Source organism: Tamandua tetradactyla, chromosome 10, assembly GCF_023851605.1.
Source record: "Tamandua tetradactyla isolate mTamTet1 chromosome 10, mTamTet1.pri, whole genome shotgun sequence".
Classification (NCBI taxonomy): domain Eukaryota; kingdom Metazoa; phylum Chordata; class Mammalia; order Pilosa; family Myrmecophagidae; genus Tamandua; species Tamandua tetradactyla.
The window spans coordinates 105136816-105156391 of NC_135336.1; the positions used below are offsets into that span (position 1 = coordinate 105136816).

At 39.6% G+C, this 19576-nt stretch overlaps 1 protein-coding gene across 4 annotated transcripts in view; it reads left to right on the top strand.

The window, feature by feature from the left end:
* HLCS (holocarboxylase synthetase) overlaps positions 1-19576 on the top strand; it is a 264092-nt gene that overhangs the window by 92925 nt on the left and 151591 nt on the right. For all 4 annotated transcript variants that reach the window (XM_077119101.1, XM_077119098.1, XM_077119099.1 and 1 more), the window contains one exon: positions 6317-6588. In XM_077119101.1, coding sequence (XP_076975216.1) covers positions 6317-6588 — 272 coding nt within the window. The remainder of the gene's footprint in view (positions 1-6316; positions 6589-19576) is intronic.

A 19576-nucleotide genomic window follows, 5' to 3' on the forward strand; every position in this document is an offset into this window, starting at 1 on the left:
TTGCCCAGCTGGCCCGAGACGCCAAGCGTGACGGGAGGGCCCCGCTATCCAATGTTCCCAGTCAGACCGGGGAGCCACGTGCGTGGAGGGGACCCCAGACGCCAGCCACCCCAGCCGGGAAAACGTGCACCCCTCGGGTATCTCACAGCAGTGGATTCTCCCTACCCGTTCAGCCGTTCCAGAATGGGGTACGCTGTCTTTTTTGTCTCTGTCGTGACTCCGGGAGCTGTTTCGTATTGTTTCTGTTTCTTTAGTTGCTTTTCTGGAGGAGGATCTAAGACCCGCGCGTCTTACTAAGCCGCCATCTTCTCCGGAAGTCAAAAGTAGTTTTTTAAAAGCATTTTTTATTGTGAAATATAACATAGGCAAAAAAAGCAATAAATTTCCAAGTATACTTTAATAAGTAGTTATAGAACATATTTTAATGTTTGGTATGGGCTACAGTTCCACAATTTTTCATTTTTTCTTTTAGCTTTCCAAGACACTGGAGATGAAAAGAAATACCAATATAATGATCCAGCAGTCGTACTCATTTGTTAAATCCTATCTTCTCTGTTATACTCCTCCTTCTCTTTCTTCTCTTCTCTTTTTTTTTTTTTTGTGAAAAATAAAATATGTACAAAAAATCCCCACTAAATTTCAAAGTACATCACAACAATTACTTGTAGAATAGATATCAGAGTTTGGTATGGGTTATAATTCCACAATTTTAGGTTTTTACTTCTAGCTGCTCTAAGGTACTGGAGACTAAAAGAAACATCGATATAATGATTCAGTACTCATACTCATTTGTTAAACCCTACCTTCCCTGTGTAACTCCACCATCACCTTTGATCTTTCTCCCACTCTCTAGGGGTCTTTAGGCTATGCCCATTCTAACTTTTTCATGTTGGAAGGGGCTGTCAGTAATATGGGATAAAGGGATGGAACTAGTTGATGTTCTGGAGAGACTGGCCCCTCTGCATTTCAGGACTTATCTGGAGAACCATCTGGAGGTTCTCCGTTTCTAGTGCGTGGAACCTTTGTAGAATTTTATACATTGCCCTAGGTATTCTTTATGATTGGTGGGAATGGTTTTGACTGGGGTTTGGCAAGTCATAGGTAGCAGTGTCTAACTGAAGCTTGCATAAGAGTGACCTCCAGAGTAGCCTCTCGACTCTATTTGAACTCTCCCAGCCACTGATACTTATTACTTACACTTCTTTTTCCCCTTTTGGTCAGAATGGAATTGTTGATTCCACAGTGCCAGGGCCAGACTCATCCCCCAGAGTCATCTTCCACATCACCAAAGAGACTTTCACCCCTGGATGTCATATCCCACCTGGGGGGAAGGCAATGATTTCACTTGCAGAGTTGGGCTTAGAAAGAGTGAGGCAACCAAAGAGGTCCTCTAGAAGTAATTCTGAGGCATACCTACAGGTAGGCTAAGCTTCTCTGTTACCTCCTTAAGCTTCACAAGAGTAAGCCTCATGATCGAGGGCATGGCCTGTTGATTTGGGTGTCCCTAATTTTTTTTTTTTATTAATTAAAAAAAGAATTAACAAAACAATTAGAAATCATTCCATTCTACATGTACAATCAGTAATTCTTAATAACATCACATAGTTGCATATTCATCATTTCTTAGTACATTTGCATCGATTTAGAAAAAGAAATAAAAAGACAACAGAATAAGAATTAAAACAATAATAGAAAGAAAGAAAAAAAAACAAAAACCCTATACCTCACATGCAGCTTCATTCAGTGTTTTAACATAATTGCATTACAGTTGGGTAGTATTGTGCTGTCCATTTCTGAGTTTTTATATCCAGTCCCGTTGTACAGTCTGTATCCCTTCAGCTCCAATTACCCCTTCTCTTTTTTTTTTTTTTAATTAACGGAAAAAAAGAAATTAACCCAACATTTAGAAATCATACCATTCTACATATGCAATCAGTAATTCTTAACATCCTCACATAGATGCATGATCATCATTTCTTAGTACATTTGCATCAGTTTAGAAGAACTAGCAACATAACCGAAAAAGATATAGAATGTTAATATAGAGAAAAAAATAAAAGTAATAATAGTAAAATCAAAACAAAACAAAACAAAACAAAACAAAAACCTATAGCTCAGATGCAGCTTCATTCAGTGTTTTAACATGATTACTTTACCATTAGGTATTATTGTGCTGTCCATTTTTGAGTTTTTGTATCTAGTCCTGTTACACCGTCTGTATCCCTTCAGCTCCAATTGCCCATTATCTTACCCTGTTTCTACCTCCTGCTGGACTCTGTTACCAATGACATATTCCAAATTTATTCTCAAATGTCTGTTCACATCAGTGGGACCATACAGTATTTGTCCTTTAGTTTTTGGCTAGGCTGACTCAGCATAATGTTCTCTAGGTCCATCCATGTTATTACATGCTTCATAAGTTTATCCTGTCTTAAAGCTGCATAATATTCCATCGTATGTATATACCACAGTTTGTTTAGCCACTCGTCTGTTGATGGACATTTTGGCTGTTTCCATCTCTTTGCAATTGTAAATAACGCTGCTATAAACATTAGTGTGCAAATGTCCGTTTGTGTCTTTGCCCTTAAGTCCTTTGAGTAAATTCCCAGCAATGGTATTGCTGGGTCGTATGGCAATTCTATATTCAGCTTTTTGAGGAACCGCCAAACTGCCTTCCACAGTGGTTGCACCATTTGACATTCCCACCAACAGTGGATAAGTGTGCCTCTTTCTCTGCATCCTCTCCAACACTTGTCATTTTCTGTTTTATTGATAATGGCCATTCTGGTGGGTGTGAGACGATATCTCATTGTGGTTTTGATTTGCATTTCTCTAATGGCCAGGGACATTGAGCATCTCTTCATGTGCCTTTTGGCCATTTGTATTTCCTCTTCTGATAGGTGTCTGTTCAAGTCTTTTTCCCATTTTGTAATTGAGTTGGCTGTCTTTTTGTTGTTGAGATGAACAATCTCTTTATAAATTCTGGATACTAGACCTTTATCTGATATGTCATTTCCAAATATTGTCTCCCATTGTGTAGGCTGTCTTTCTACTTTCTTGATGAAGTTCTTTGATGCACAAAAGTGTTTAATTTTGAGGAGTTCCCATTTATTTATTTCCTTCTTCAGTGTTCTTGCCTTAGGTTTAAGGTCCATAAAACCGCCTCCAGTTGTAAGATCCATAAGATATCTCCCAACATTTTCCTCTAACTGTTTTATGGTCTTAGACCTAATGTTTAGATCTTTGATCCATTTTGAGTTAACTTTTGTACAGGGTGTGGGATACAGGTCCTCTTTCATTCTTTTGCATATGGATATCCAGTTCTCTAGGCACCATTTATTGAAGAGACTGTTCTGTCCCAGGTGAGTTGGCTTGACTGCCTTATCAAAGATCAAAGGTCCATAGATGAGGGGGTCTATATCTGAGCACTCTATTCGATTCCATTGGTCGATATATCTATCTTTATGCCAATACCATGCTGTTTTGACCACTGTGGCTTCATAATATGCCTTAAAGTCCGGCATCGTGAGACCTCTAGCTTCGTTTTTTTCCTCAAGATGTTTTTAGCAATTCGGGGCACCCTGTCCTTCCAGATAAATTTGCTTATTGGTTTTTCTATTTCTGAAAAATAAGTTGTTGGGATTTTTATTGGTATTGCATTGAATCTGTAAATCAATTTAGGTAGGATTGACATCTTAACTATATTTAGTCTTCCAATCCATGAACACGGTATGCCCTTCCATCTATTTAGGTCTTCTGTGATTTCTTTTTAACAGTTTTTTGTAGTTTTCTTTATATAGGTTTTTTGTCTCTTTGGTTAAATTTATTCCTAGGTATTTTATTCTTTTAGTTGCAATTGTAAATGGGATTCGTTTCTTGATTTCCCCCTCAGCTTGTTCATTACTAGTGTATAGAAATGCTATAGATTTTTGAATGTTGATCTTGTAACCTGCTACTTTGCTGTACTCATTTATTAGCTCTAGTAGTTTTGTTGTGGATTTTTCCGGGTTTTCGACGTATAGTATCATATCATCTGCAAACAGTGATAGTTTTACTTCTTCCTTTCCAATTTTGATGCCTTGTATTTCTTTTTCTTGTCTAATTGCTCTGGCTAGAACCTCCAACACAATGTTGAATAATAGTGGTGATAGTGGACATCCTTGTCTTGTTCCTGATCTTAGGGGGAAAGTTTTCAATTTTTCCCTATTGAGGATGATATTAGCTGTGGGTTTTTCATATATTCCCTCTATCATTTTAAGGAAGTTCCCTTGTATTCCTATCTTTTGAAGTGTTTTCAACAGGAAAGGATGTTGAATCTTGTCAAATGCCTTCTCTGCATCAATTGAGATGATCATGTGATTTTTCTGCTTTGATTTGTTGATATGGTGTATTACATTAATTGATTTTCTTATGTTGAACCATCCTTGCATACCTGGGATGAATCCTACTTGGTCATGATGTATAATTCTTTTAATGTGTTGCTGGATACAATTTGCTAGAATTTTATTGAAGATTTTTGCATCTATATTCATTAGAGAGATTGGTCTGTAGTTTTCTTTTTTTGTAATATCTTTGCCTGGTTTTGGTATGAGGGTGATGTTGGCTTCATAGAATGAATTAGGTAGTTTTCCCTCCAATTCGATTTTTGTCCCTAAGGTTTGACACAGTATCAGGGGTTTTCCTGATGGTAAGGTTTAATATTTCCATAGTTTTTCTCCCATCCCTCAAGGAACATTGCTGATACTTTTTGTTTATCACCTTCATATATTCTAGGATGTATCCAGGTATTACTTTAAGCTATACAGGATTAAAGGACCTCTTTCTTATTCTGGGTCCCCTCTGTTTCAGTAGTTCAAATGAGCTATCCAGACAGATTGAGTTAGATTATGTGTTACAGAAAATTTAGGTTCTAGACAAAATAAACTTTTCTTTTTTTGGTATTTTTTTGTATATATGATATTTTTCATTAAAAAAGTCAATTTTGATGATGAAAAATATTTATTCCTTCTAGCCTCCTGTAGACAATGTCTTCCTTACCCCTGTGCTCTTGAATTATCTTAACTTGACCTGATTGGCTTTGTTCTTATCTCTAAATATTGGCTTATAGATATATAAAATATCCTCTCAGAATCCATAAATAATAATTACCACTCTGTACTAAATGTGTCTGCTATAGGAGCTTACAATCTAGGCCCCTGTTTTCATATAAGCATTTTCTAAAGGAGACTTAACAGTTTATTTATTTATTTATTTATTTTTGCATGGGCAGGAATCAGGAATCTAACCCAGGTCTCCGGCATGGCAGTCAAGAACTCTGCTTGCTGAGCCACCGTGGCCTGCCCTAGACAGCTTATTTTTAATACTTATCTTTTAGAGTAGTTTTAAGTTGGCTGAAAACTTGTAAGGAAGTACAGGTTGCCATATGATCTCTACCCCCTCCCCACCCCCCAGACACACACACAGATGCAGACACAGAGATTCCCCTATCATTACATCTTGCAATACCGTAGTTCATTTGTTACAATCGATGAACCAGTATTGATACATTATTATTAATAAAGTCAAGCTAGTTTATTTTTGGCTTTACTCTCTACTCTCTGTTATACAATTCTCTGGGGTTTAACAAATTCATTCACTGTGTATCCACCATTAATTACAGTAGTTTCACTGCCCTGAAAGTGCCTGGTGTGCCTGGTTTTCATTCCTCCCCCTCAACCACAAATCTCTGGCAATCACTGAACTTTTTACTGTCTCTATAGTTTTATTATTTCCAGAATGTCATTGAGTTGGAATCAGACTGGATTGTCACTTGGAAGTATGCTGTTAAGTTCTCCATGCCTTTTTGTAGCTTTAAAGTTCAGTTCCATTTGTCCTCAAATAACAGTCCACTGTATGGATGGATGTACTACTGTTTTTTTTGTTGTTGTTTTTTAATCCATTCACCTATCAGTGGACATCTTGGTTGCTTCCAGCTCTTTGGCAATGATGAATAAAGTGGCTAAAAACATCCATGTGTCGGTTTTTGTATGGACATCAGTTTTCAACTCATTGGGTAAATATCTAGAAGCGCAGTTGCCAGATCATATCGTAAGCATACCTTTTCTTTGTAAGAAAATGCCAAATTGAATCATTTATTTTTATAGTGTAAGCATACTTGGTGTATTTATTATAGTCATAACCATACAAAGTATATTAATCTGGCTTTTAATTGTCATGAATTAGAATTATTTATATTACCAAAATGGTACTTAAATGAAAAGCTACCATCTAACATAATGCAAAATTATGACCTTTCACATCTTCCTTTCTGACCCAGGATATCCGGGATCCTCTCATGCAGTGGCTTGGGAAGCACAAGGATTCCAAAGGAATAATAAAATCCAGCAAGCTCTCCCTTAAATTTGTTTCATCCTATACACCTGACATGGAAATAACCCCATCTTCTATACCCGTTGTTACTGACACGGAGGCCTTCTCATCCAAAAATTTTAACTTAGAGATCTATCGACAAAATTTGCAGACAAAGCAGCTTGGGAAGCTAATTCTGTTTGCTGAAGTGACATCCACAACGATGAGCCTTCTGGATGGGTAAGTTCTGATGAGATCTTCTTCCACACGAGCTGGGGGAAACCTGATATGGTGATGATTCTCTCTGACCACGTCAGGGCATGGCTGGGGGTATAGAAAAATACAATCTAATAGACCCAATAGATCTTTTAGTGAGGATGTTCTGCAAGAGTGGAAATGTAGCAGAGAAATTACACAAAGTTCTTTCATCTAAGGTTGGTATTTTAAGGAATGGGCTGTTTTTGTGTTGGAGAGTCTTTTTAATCAGGCCTTTCAAATGTCCTTGGAAAAAAAAGAACATTGTGAAAAAATGTTTCAAGGTGGCATTGTTGCTTAGGCTATTATTTTACTTTTGTGTTGCTGTAACCAACGTTAAACATTTAGTTTTAAAGTGTTTTACAGGGGCATTAGAATAGTAGATTTGAATGACATGTAAGCTGTGTTAAGTTAAAATAAATTGAAGCTTTAACTTGAAAACCTGTTTTGCTGTGTTCCCATCCAACACGTTTTTCAGGTACTCTGTAATCCCATTTGGATGTTTGAAATTTACTCTTAACTGCAAGTTTCTTTCTTTATTTTCCCTTTCATGGGCCTTGAGTAAATGTTAAACAATGAAAAACAGATGAAAGAAATGTTTTTAACTCCCATATTCGTCAGTATTAATTAATACTCATGTTATGTTGAGATGGTGTTAAAAGTAGAATTATGGAGGGAGTGAAAAAGAAAAGCATCTTCCCTCGGTACAAGGTCAGAAGTAAAGATTATAAGACCTCAAAAATAATTGTGTCCATAATTTCTAGGACAAAATTTATACTTGTGGGATTGCATGGTTAGGTCAATGTATAATTCAACATGTGGACATATTTTGATCTTTCTTTTTAATAGTAACTTCTGGAATTTGATAGTGGTTGATGTAAATGAAATAAGATAACCAGCATTTTATTGACTGTCCTACTCACATCACAGTAACTGGAATGGCTGTTGAGTGTAGAGTGTTGAAAAAGGACGAGTGTAGAATGGGCAGTGAAGGTGAGGGGAGTAGGGAGAAGATAAGCCATGTTAATTAAAAATTACTCTTTACTTACTTAATTTGGGTTGCCATAAGCACTTTTTCTTTCAATGCTCCTCCATCTCTTTTCCCTGTCTCCCTAGCTGCCCGTTCCACAGTTGGAAAAAACAAAACCCTGTTCTTGCAGATGAAGCAGTCGTTACTTGCTTATTACGAACCCTGTGATAACTCTTTGCTATTAAAGTGAAGGGTATTGAAGGGTTAATCCACTGTGGTGGCTTGGAGTTATCTACTCCAGAAAAAACAAGCTTTTAATCCTAATCCATTCCTGTGAGTGTGAGCCTGTTTTAAACAGGGTGTTTTGATGAGGTTGATTTTAGTTGAGTTGTGGCTGAACTGAATCAGGATGGGTCTTTGTCCTGTTACTGGGGACTTTCTAGGGAAGGCCACAGAGAGAAAGCTGGAAGCTGGAGTGGAACCTAGAAGACAAAGGCGAAGTGCCACCGTGTGCATTGCCAGGTGACAGAAAAGCCCAGGATCAAGGAATGTCGGCAGCTGGTCCCGGAATGCCACTTTTTTTAGGGACAAAGCATTGCCTTGCCGAGGCCTTGATTTTGAACTTCTCCTAGCCTCAAGGCCATGAGCTGATAAATTCCTGTTATTAAGCCAACCCACTGCATCCTATTTGTTTTAGTAGCTGGGAAACTAAAGCACCCGTGATATAATTATGTTTTCCAAATAAAAAATCAGACATAATCCAACTACATAACATCCTGGAAAAAGCAAAACTGTAGAGACAGTTAAAAGATGAGTGTCTGTTACAGATTGGGAGATGGGATGAAGGCAGAGTCCAGGGGATTTTTAGGGCAGTGAAACAATGCAGTGTATGCCGTAATGCTAGCTACATTACATCATGCTTTTGTCAAAATCCAAAGAACTGTACGACACAAAGAGTGAAGTTTAGAGTCCTGGGGACTTGAATTGCTAATAATGTGTCAATATTGTTTCATCACGAATAACAAATGTACTACTTAAGCACGCAGGATATTGATAATAGGGGAAACTGGGTGCTGGAGGAGACTGGGGGGTATAGGGGAATTCTCTGTAATTCCTGCTCAAGTTTTCTGCAAGCCTAGAACTGCTCTAAAAAATAAACCCTATTAAAAAAATCAGATGTGATACTTAACAAAAGGTTTTGGGAGGGCAAAGTTCAGATAGAAAATATTGGTACTTGCAGAACATTCTTGCTGATTCTGTGAACAGAAAAGAACATCTTATGTCAGAACCATCTAGAACCTTGGAGCTCATGGAGTGGGTGGCACCTCACCAGGGGGACGGTTAGCGCCCTGTTCAAGGGGATGCACCAAAGCTCCCAGGTGTGTTCAGATGCTCTCACTGCTGGTGTTTTAGGATGACAAAAATGCCATGCAAGTACACTGCTTTAGTACTCTTGAATATCGGTAAGGTCCTTTCTGATATTGAAATTTTTTTATTTAATAAAAAATGCTGTTTTAAGAAACTTGTGTGGCAATGGAGTGGCTCTTTCCTCAGGGTCTGGAGTAGGTGTGAAATTTAAATGACAAAGACTTTTACTATAAAATTAAAAAAAAAACATTTTTCTCTCTAATTTTACCTCTTTGAGACTTGAACTAGAACTCTTTGGGAGTTCTGTTCCTAAGGAAGATGTATGAAATATTGGAGGTCAACCAGCAATTTCTGCTCTGGTCCCAGATGTCTGTGCATATTGTTCTACCCTCCATAGAGAACTTACCCTTCTGCACGGAGGACAGCCCCCAAATACCATTCATTTACTTCATCTTGATCAGAGTCAGGGTCTCGGGGTGATGTGTAGTGTAGTCTTTTCTCCCAGGGCTAGATGTGGCTCACTGAGATCTGGAAATCTGTTAGTTCTATCTTCCAACACACCCATATATCTTGCTACTGTAATAAAAATTGAGACCGTGGAATCCTCCTGGGCGGGTGCTTGGGACATGCCCTGGTCGCCCACCTGGTAGCCCAGATTCTGCTCTGAAGAGCTCTCGCCCAGTGTCCTCATGGGGCTTGGCTTTGTCTTCTGAAAGGGTCTTATACTTCATTCTACGAGGCCACTGGCGAGTATGGGCTTTTGCCAACCACTTCCTGTGAAGGTTTTGGGTCTGGGTATTGTTTTCATGTTTGAATGGGCAAATATGAAGGCTAGCCTTATGCTTTCTTTAGTGATGTAGCTCCCTGAGAACTTTCGCTGGCCTCTATATTGGTTCTGTGTGAGTAACTGCCAGCAGTCTTACCCGGACAGAATATGTAAGCCTCACTCTGGTCTTCAGTGGCCTTTGTGTGTTACCCATCTCTTTCTCTCCCGATTTCCTGGTGGCTCCTTGGCCATATGAACAGTGGCCAAGTGAACAAGTGAAAGGCCACACCCTTAGTCACAAGGTTTCTGGGCTCTAGATGGTGAAGCATCTGACTCACCATCTGCTAGGGTGTCAGGGACAGCCCTGCAATCTCCAGCTCAGATTGCCGGTGACAGATAAATCTGTGTTCCTTCCCACTTTCTTGACATTGATTAGCTCTAGTTAGAGGTTATTTCCCTTTTATGGGGAAATATATTTCCCAAGTGTGTGAAGAAGAAACTGGCAGACAGTGAGATTTTGAATTTTTAGAGCCATTTCCTTTAATGACACAGGCTCTGACATGTGATGTGCCTTCCCAGATACAGAGGGCCATAGCTCAGGCTTGATCAAATGCTTTGTCATTGCATAGCAGTGTCACCAGGTGAGCTGTGAGACCTGTGTCCTTTGCCAACTGCCTCCGCCCAAGCCCTGTCTTCATGTTCACATTTTAGCCAGGAGACGAGAGGAGGAGGTAAAAAAAAATGTGGCCCATCCTATATGGACACTTCCTAGAAGTTGCACTTGACATTTTTGTTTCTATCCATAGCTAGAACCTAGTTCCATGACCATAATTACCTATAAACAGGCTGGAAATAAATGTGATCTTTAAACTGGACATTCCTGAATCCAAAATCGGGCTCTGTTACTACAGAAAAGTAGAGGATGGCTCTGGGAGGACTGTTAAAAGGCTTTGTCGCAGGTATGTACTTGCTGTTTTCTAGTACTGCAAAAAATAGTTGGAGACCCTTAAAGTAATATCAACATCCCAGTGCTAGCAAGAATTAAAGTCATAGGTGAAACTCATTGATGTCTAATCTGAGTTTGTTAATACTAGTTTTGTTTCACTACTTACTCAGGGTTACTAAAGGTCTTTCTAAAATGTTATCGGTAAGTCTAGGAGGATTTGGAAATTTACGTCAAGCATTTTGGAGGATCTCCTACTTTGTTCTTTGATTACAAACCCAGTAGAATTGCCATGGTACTGAGGTGGACATTGGAAGCCTTCGTTTGATCGCTGGAGGTATGAGAGCAGGCTGATCTTGAAGCCATGAGCCACCACTCTCTTCCCTCTTTCCCCCACCCTGTGAGTTTTGAAGTTATGCTAGTATTTCGGTAGAGTAGAAAGAAGTTTAGGGAGACGGTAGCAGAGAGAAATGTGGATGCTGGTTGCTGATAACTAAAATCAAGGCAACTGAACAGACAGAAAACAAAAAATAAACCAGACAAGTGAGTGACTTAGCTATGCATTGCCAACTGGTTTGATTAGAGGGATGATTTCATCCTCTGCTCCAGTCATTTCCAGTGCATTTCTGACCATGAAATGGCCTTTTTTTTCCCCCAAAGAAATGGCTTTTGCGCTCTGTTGTCAGAACGACAGCTTCTGGGTGCTATGTTTGTGAATTTTTTTGGTTTTGTTCTGACTCTAAGGCTTTCATTTTTCTTTTTGCACTACTTCCTGATAGGTTTCCTGTGACCAGTGGCTCAGATGGTTGGATAGGGTCCCATGGTTGTGGACTCAATGCTGTGTCTGGACCGTGAACTTCACAGGATTCCATAGTCTCGTCCTATAGCCACAGACCCGGGAAGTCATTTGTGCGTGTGAGCTGTGGAGGTGGGGGAATGGGGGTTGTGTCAGGACACACAGTTGTGGATGGACAACCTCAAAGCCATCCTCACTGCTGGGAAAGCACCTCCACGTGCTCACTCCGGGCTGTGCAGCTGGGAGCCCACCACATTCTCTTTAACCTCATGATAAGACAGTATGAGAAGGATTAGACCATGAGTCAATGTGGTATTTTTGGAATATTCTTTTGCTTGATTTATATTATCTTTGGTTGACTTATACCAAGTCTCTGTCGGATATTCACAGGAGTTAGGTGTGAAGCATATTGTGTGGTGAGCTAGGTGAACACAGACTTGTTTATACTAATTTCCTTGGCATTTCAGTACTTCCTGAATAAGCTGGACCAAGGGTTGACTATTTTGTACTTGTAAAGAGTAATTTAGACTTCTTTATATATTAAGCACATTTATTTCCTTACCATTGTTTAAGTCTCTTGACTTTCCAGGCTAAGCTTGACTTTGTCACTTTATGGAATCAGCATTTATGCAGTGTCTCCTGTATACGAGGCTCAGAAAGAGTTGAAATAACAATGGGGATAAGGTATCACTCTGGCCTTAAGAAGCAGAGTCTGGCACTCATCATGGTTCCTAAGGTTCTGTCTGCTGTTCTTGGTCTGGGTGCCGGGAGTTCAGGCCAGAAGGGAGAGAAGTGGATGCAATAGATAGCAAGAAGCAGGGGGCTAAGTAATAGTGGTTGGTGAACCTTTTTTGTGCAATTTCTGTGTGTCAGGAGTTTTCCTGATGTCACAGAGCTCACAATCTAGCAGGGAAAATGCTGAATTGGATGACTTTCTCACCTACTAGCTGGGGGCCCCTGGCAGTGTCCCCTCCGTGGGTTTTGGTTTCCCCGGCATTGGCTCTCCACCAGCTCCAGGCACCTTCACCTTGGTGCCCCGAGGATGCCTTGGTCTCACCTTTGACCATCCTGCATGTCTCTCTGTAACCTTCAACACTCTGTGAATTACCTTCAAGTTAGTTGAGGAAATCCTGCATGGGAGACAATTGACTTTCTAAAAGCAAAGTGAAAAAAAAAAAAGGAAAGATAATTCCATGAAGTAGCTTTAAAAAAATTCTTTTTTGGGGGGATGACATTGAGATGACACCATCAATTAGAAAAGATCATGTTTTTTACCATGAAATGTGCTGACTTTAACAATGGGAATTTATTAACCTACAAGTTATAGTTTTGAAGCCATGAAAATGTCCAAACCAAGGCATCATCAAGACAGTGCTTTCTTCCTGAAGACCAGCTGGTGGTGATTCTGGACTCCTCATGGCAAAATGTCAAGGCACGTGGCAGCACCTGCCGGTCTCTCCCTTCTCTTCCCTTCCTTTTCACTTCTTGCTTCCATGGCTTTCTCTCTTTGTCTGAATTTCATCCTTTTGTAAGGAGGCCAGTAAAAGCATCAAGACCCATCCTGAATGAAGACCCATACTGAAATAATCTTATTAAAAGAGCCTACTAACAATGGGTCCACACCCACTGGGGTGGATTAACTTTAAGAACATGCTTTCTAGGGTACGTACAGTTTCAGACCACCACAGCTACAATATAGAATGGTGCTAAAAATGCAGTCATCTATGGGCATAATCCAAATACCACTAAAGAGTGGGAGAAAGACCAAGGTGATGGTGTAGTTATATAGCGAAGGTAGGGTTTAACAAACCAGTATGATTGCTGAATCCTTATAGTGATACTTCTTTTAGTCTCCAGTATCTTAGAGCAGCTAGAAGTAAAAACCTAAAATTGTGGAATTATAATCCATATCAAGCTCTGAAATCTGTTCTACACTAATTGTTGAGCTGTGCTTTGAAATTTAGTGCTTTTTTGTATATATGTTATTTTTTACAAAAAAGAAAGATGATTGTGATGATTAAAAAAATATTTATTTCTTCTAGTCTCCAATGTTCTGGAGCAGCTAGAAGGGAAAATCTGAGATGATGGTATTGTAGCCCATGACAAACTCTGGGATCTGTCCTGTAACAACTAGTTGAAGAGTGCTTTGAAAACTATTGCTTTTTTCTTTCTTTGCTTTGTATGTATGTTATATTACACAATAAAATTTTTTTTTAAAAATGCAATCATCTATCTATAAATCAATCACACTAACTTTATTTCAGATGTTAAGTTTAAGCTCTGCTTTAAGTAGGGAACTCGGTTCTTAGTGTCTCATTAACAGTGCTTCTGGTGTTGAAAATGCTGTGGTTTATTTTATTGCAGAACATCTTATGTCAGTACTCCTAGTTTGTTATACCTTCCTGTATTTGAAAGAAGAAACATTTTAAATTGCCTCCTATCACTGTCTCTGGATTCTGAGTGCCATTTTTATCTGTCCTTCCTTAGTCCCTTCTTGCAGGAAAGACTGGTTCTCTACACTCTTTAGTATATTCTAAATTACTTTTTAGTATTTTTTTATTGGTCTCTTTTCCTCTTTTTCTTTTTGTCCCTCTAATTTAAAAAAATTCTTTGTTTGCTGTCTTTCAAATTCAGATGAAATAAATGATTGTTAAAACCAGTGGAGGGAGTGGGGAGAAAATATTGTATTTTTATTTAGAATTTGGGGCCAACCCCAGCTTTTCAGCTGTATGCATATATGTCTAGTAGTCCCCAAAACGTCTCTTTTCCTTTTTCTTCCGTCATCCTGCTCGCCGAGCTCACTTTATTTTCTGCCTCCTCCCCTGAAGTTGAGGCCAGAGCGGACAGAAATTGGGCTGGAACTAATTTAATGGCTGAGTGACCTCACAGTAGAGAAACAGCCGGCTCCTAATAGGGGTCTTTGTCTGCATTTCCACCCGGGCTGGTAGCATGCCAGTCAAGAGTCCAGCTAGAGACACAGGTGGAAGCGATTAGACCTGTCATAAAGTTTGAAAAATTGATTCTGGAGGCGAAGTGAATAGATTGAACTTGACAGTGTTGTCCTAAAGATTCTAAGGGAAAATTCTGTAGTTTAATTTGAAATCCCTTGATTATTCATTAGCTCTCCAGATGGCTTTTGTTGATGTTTTACATATTAATGCCTGTATTGTGTTGTCACTGGTGTACTTTTAATGTGCATGTAGGTAATGAGCAAAGAATAAATACAGCGGTAAAGTGTCCCAAATTAATGGGATGTTAGCATAATAGTGAAATAAAGGGTTTTTAAGAAGTTGATTGCTTTGGAATGATTAGAGTAAGCTTTTATATGGGTCCAAATTGGTGCTTTAAAAGTGAAAAGTCTTGGAGAATTTTTTGAAAACCTGCATTTTAATGTTTACTCCTAAATTAAGGTTTAAAATTTAACTCCAGCCTTTGACTCCGGTGGTCATGACTGAAAGGTTATTCTGGCAGGTTCTCCATCAGATGCTTTTTTGTTCCCAATTCAACACCTGAGCAAGTTAACCTTTCATATACTGAGCTGCTGAGGTTGAATTAGTTCATCATCTTTATTTTTCAGTGATTCATCCGCATTAATTTTTAGTGTTCTGGGATGCTGTTGTTTTTATTTTCACATCTTGTGAAGTTTGCCAGTTTATAATAGTTGCTGTATATTCTATTTAGATATCATTTTTCATGAGAATCGGGCCACCTTCTCTGTCTCTCTCAATGTGGACAACATTTAATGTCCTGAGTTTTACTGTGCAACCAAATGAGAGGAATAGTCTGCTTTATTATTATCATTTTTAAAATTTCAGTTGTTCAACTAATTTTTCTTGAGTGTCACCTGTGTGCAGGGGCCTGTGCTAGGATCTGGGGGCACAGTGGGGAATGCAGCAGAAGTGAGGCCTGCCCTCCAGGAGCTTATATTCAACTCCAGGGTCGAGATAAGGATGGAATGGAATGACATCTGCAAAGCTCTTTAGGCACAAAAAAAACTCTCATCATTTATTAAGCTTTGTGTGTGATTTTCTTTTCTTTTTGACCTTTGTGATGTATTCTTCTGTGGATGTTTAAGAAATAAATGAGCATTGCCATCACTGGAGATCACGATACACACTTTCTTGGGGTGGAGTTTTTATTGAAGATTTTGACATTGTTTCCTCATTGTATTAGAAACATGGTGGTTCATCACTGGCTACTGTTTTGCCAAGAATGTGTAGTTTTAGTCCAGTTTTTGTTGCTAGAAGAAAAAATAGTTGATTGTCATGGTTTCCATTTCCCTTAAAATATGTGGTGCAAGTTCTCGTTTTGTTAAATTGTCTTTAGCATCATTTTCACAAGTAGCCACAGCTTCTCCCAGTCACGTGGGCATGCCTTGCCCATTACCCATCTCTTTGGTGGGACCCCTATGGCTTTTGTGCCAGTCAGAAATGCCTGTGTTTGATGTTGCTTCAATCTCTTAAATTTCTTTAAACATCTCAGATCATAATTGCTCTGTAGAATTGCTTGATTGTTTACTGTACTTGATACTAGTTTTGTCAAATGCTTTTGTTATATTTGAAGCAAGAAAGGAAAGAGCACAGGACGTAGTCCAGCAAAGTCCGGGGCTGCAAAGTGTAAAACCTAAAGATGGCAGCAGGGAATTCTCCGGCCTTTTTCCTCCAGATCAGATTTATCTTAGAGAAGAAGCTAAGAGTGTTGGTTGTAGTTTAGAAGTGAACTGATTCCCAAGGCAGTTGGGAATATTTTTGCTCTAGTCCATGCCATGCAGAGGGTTTATTCATCAGCCGTAGGACCATTTAAATGGCCTCTGAGTAGCCAGAGAGAGCTTATTAGAAATCTGGCTTATCCAAGGCCAGGCCACCAGGGACCCTGAAAGCAACCCAGAAGGTCTTCGCTCTGTCCCTTACATGAAGTGGATGGTCAGTTGCTGCTGGTTTCACTTCTTCTTTCCCTGCCCACTAAGATCAGCGCTTTCCCCATGTGGCGTTTGCTGGTAGCTACCTACTTGGAGACCACAAAAATGAAGATTGAGAACGTGTGCTTAACTTCTGAGGCAGTAAGAAAAATACGGCCAGAAAACAGTGTTTTAAAAACTCTGTTCATGAATTCACATTCGTTTCTAAATGGAAACTTGATAGATCATTTTTGTTAGTGTTCATTGAGAATTCATGTGTGCCCATGTAAGTGGGGTGGAGATAGAGGCTGAGCCTTGCCTTAAAAAATGTTTTTTAGTATCCATCTGTAAATGTGTTGGCTAATCAAGCAGATATTTTTCCTTCTCCTATTAAGCATCTTTCTCCCATTTTCCATTTCTTCCAGACTTTGCCTTGGGATTTATTTAGACAAACTGTTTTCTTTCTTTCAAATAAAACATATATCTGCTTTAGAGGTGAGAGCTGATTAGCTTTCATCTGCCCCTTTAAAATCATTTGCACACCTACCACTTGGCTGCACATTCCCTGGGCTCTGAAATGCCTTTGTTTCTGCTTTTTGTTTTGGAGAGAAGCATGTTCTGTTTCTGCACTAGAGGTATTCCGTCACTTTCAGATCCTAAACGCCACATTTTTCCTGCATTGCACAAGGAGTCATTCATCATTTTCATTTTTTGTTTGGCTCTCCCACAAGAGTATTCAAATTAGTGAGAAGGAAAATGATGAAGTCATTGCCTGGCAGAGAACTGTTTTCTTGGGGGCTGGGAAGGGGAGAGGAGCAGAGAAGAGGGAGGAATTAGGCTGAGGCCTGTACCTACCTCTCTCTCGGCTTTTCAATTTCAGAGGTCACCTGAGTGCCAATGTTGTTTAAAATTGTATAACGTATATGTGTATGGAATTTACTAAAAAGTGAAACTGTGCAGTGGGGTGGCGGTAACCTATGCTGGAAACTTTGGAAACTAAGTTTCCTACTTTTGGAAACCTATGCTGTAACCTTGTCTGTGTCATTTTGACATCCCCACTGTGTGATCTTGCGTGAATCACAAATCCTCTCTGGGTTTATTTCCTCATCTGTAAAGTGAGAGGGTTGTAGGAGATCTGTGACTTAATTTAAAAACAAAGCGGCAACAATAGTGCCCCGGCTGGAAGGTGCCTAGAGTCCTTGTGGCTTGGACACTCAAAGGCTGATTGGTTAGATGGGTTATTTATTGTTCTGCCCTGCCTGTTTCAAAAAAGGATTTAAGACAACGGGGATCTAATTTTATCTGTTAAGAGGTAGGCAATTTCTGAACAAAGTGTAGTTGAAATGAATATGCTACTTTTGGCTGTCATGCATCCTGCCAAAGCTGTAAGTGTATTATAAAGCTAAGCATGGAGGGTCTCAGTTTCCTTGCCATCTCCAGACGAATATTAGTGATGACTGAGTGGCTGTAGTTCCTTTCCGGAACCCTGGGAAATTCGCGTGGATTCCATGCCCCTGTTAAGCTTAAGTGGTTGTTGTCTTGGGAGGCAAGTATCCAGGTAGGTTTTCAAATGTCGCCAACCCTGGGGCTGAGGATTAGAAGTCTCCAGTTAGAGATGAGTGACGCCTGAGAAGAAAAATCCCTGCCGGAATTTTTCCAAACACCCAGAATTCAAGAGGGGTTGACACCATGGAGTGAAGAACTTAGTTGTGGTGAAAAGTGCTGTCAGTTCACAGCACACTTAAAGTACCCTGGAGGGTAAGGGGTGGAGGGGAGTGAGGCAGTGGCATGAGTGGAGAGAAGGGGAGTTTGGGCGCGTGTGGAGTTGTCTTGGATGAGGTCTGGGCTAATGAAGTTTCATTGCTCGGCTCATTACCTCAGAAGATAGAATTTGCCTTGTAATCAGAGCATAGGTTGGATTTGCTTAGAATGGTGAGGGAGAGTTTGAGGTGGGGATTTATACAAATCACAGCTTTCTCCCTGTTCTCCTGGAGTTTTGATAGGTAATCCTTTCTACCGGTTCTCGGTACCCTCCCTACTTCTAAAAATACCCTATGATACCTTCTCTTTTCTAAGAAGAAACTGAAATGTCATTTGCTTTTCAGTGCTGTGTGACACCATACAAGAAACCTGGATATTGCAAAACTGGGCTGCAAATCCCTGCCCTGGAGTTTCTCTTAGAAAGATTGTTTTTGTTTAGAAGCTCCATTAAAAAGCTTCCTGTTGTTTTTATCTTAGGCTTTTTTCCTTTTCTTTTCCTTCCCTTTGTTTTCCTTTCTTTTTGAAGCTGTATGTTAGTGTCTCCCAAATGATGAACGTCTTCTATTAGGAGCTTTTTTGCTCCAGGCAGAGGTAGAGCCTCATTACAAGCTAACAGGCAGTTGCTACTTACTACTCCGAAGCCTGGAGAACTGTCAAGAAGATTAAAGTTTTCCATCACAATGTTGTCATAACTGAGGTTGTTTGACATAATTTGACATCTGCTAAATCCTAAATCAGGCAGTGTGTCCCCAAACTCTCACTGCTCTTAGATCTGGGAGGCACTGAAAGGCCAGTTGTCCACAGCTGCTGAAACTCTCTCGGCAGGGAGGGGTCTGAGGTCTGAGCACTGATAAGTAGTAACTTTCTGCCATTTGTTCAGTTAAGACATATTGATTGAGGTCTGATAGCTGGAGGCAGCCCATCCCAGTCATCTTAAGATAGCTGTGTCAACTAGAGTAGGTCCACATAGAGACGTTTAACCCTCTCCCAAATGATAGTGTTATTTCATATATTTTGAAGGCAAGTATTATGGCCTCCATTGTCCCTGTATTGTCTTTCCTTGAAACATCTCCAGAGTCTAAATATTTCTTTACACTCCTGTGGTGGTAATCAAAGCTTTAGCTCAGAAGCACCAAAAATCCTGATATAAAGCCAGTCAGGAAACAGAAATCCTCTATAATATCACCCATTAAAGATCATGTTAATCTCTTGATATGTTTCCTTCTAGTCTTCAACGCTTCCCCCTCCCCTGTCCCACACAACATACATAAAATTGTGATCACATTGTATATGAAATAAACGTTTCCCATGCAGTCAAATGGTCTGCCAAAATATCTTTTATTGGATGCATATAATCTTATCATAATTTGTTTAAACTATCGCCTATAAATGCATTCCTGTCATTTCCAGTATTTTCCCATTATAAATAATGAGCATGTTTCTTTTTGAACCAGCAGCTCTGTATAATTTCT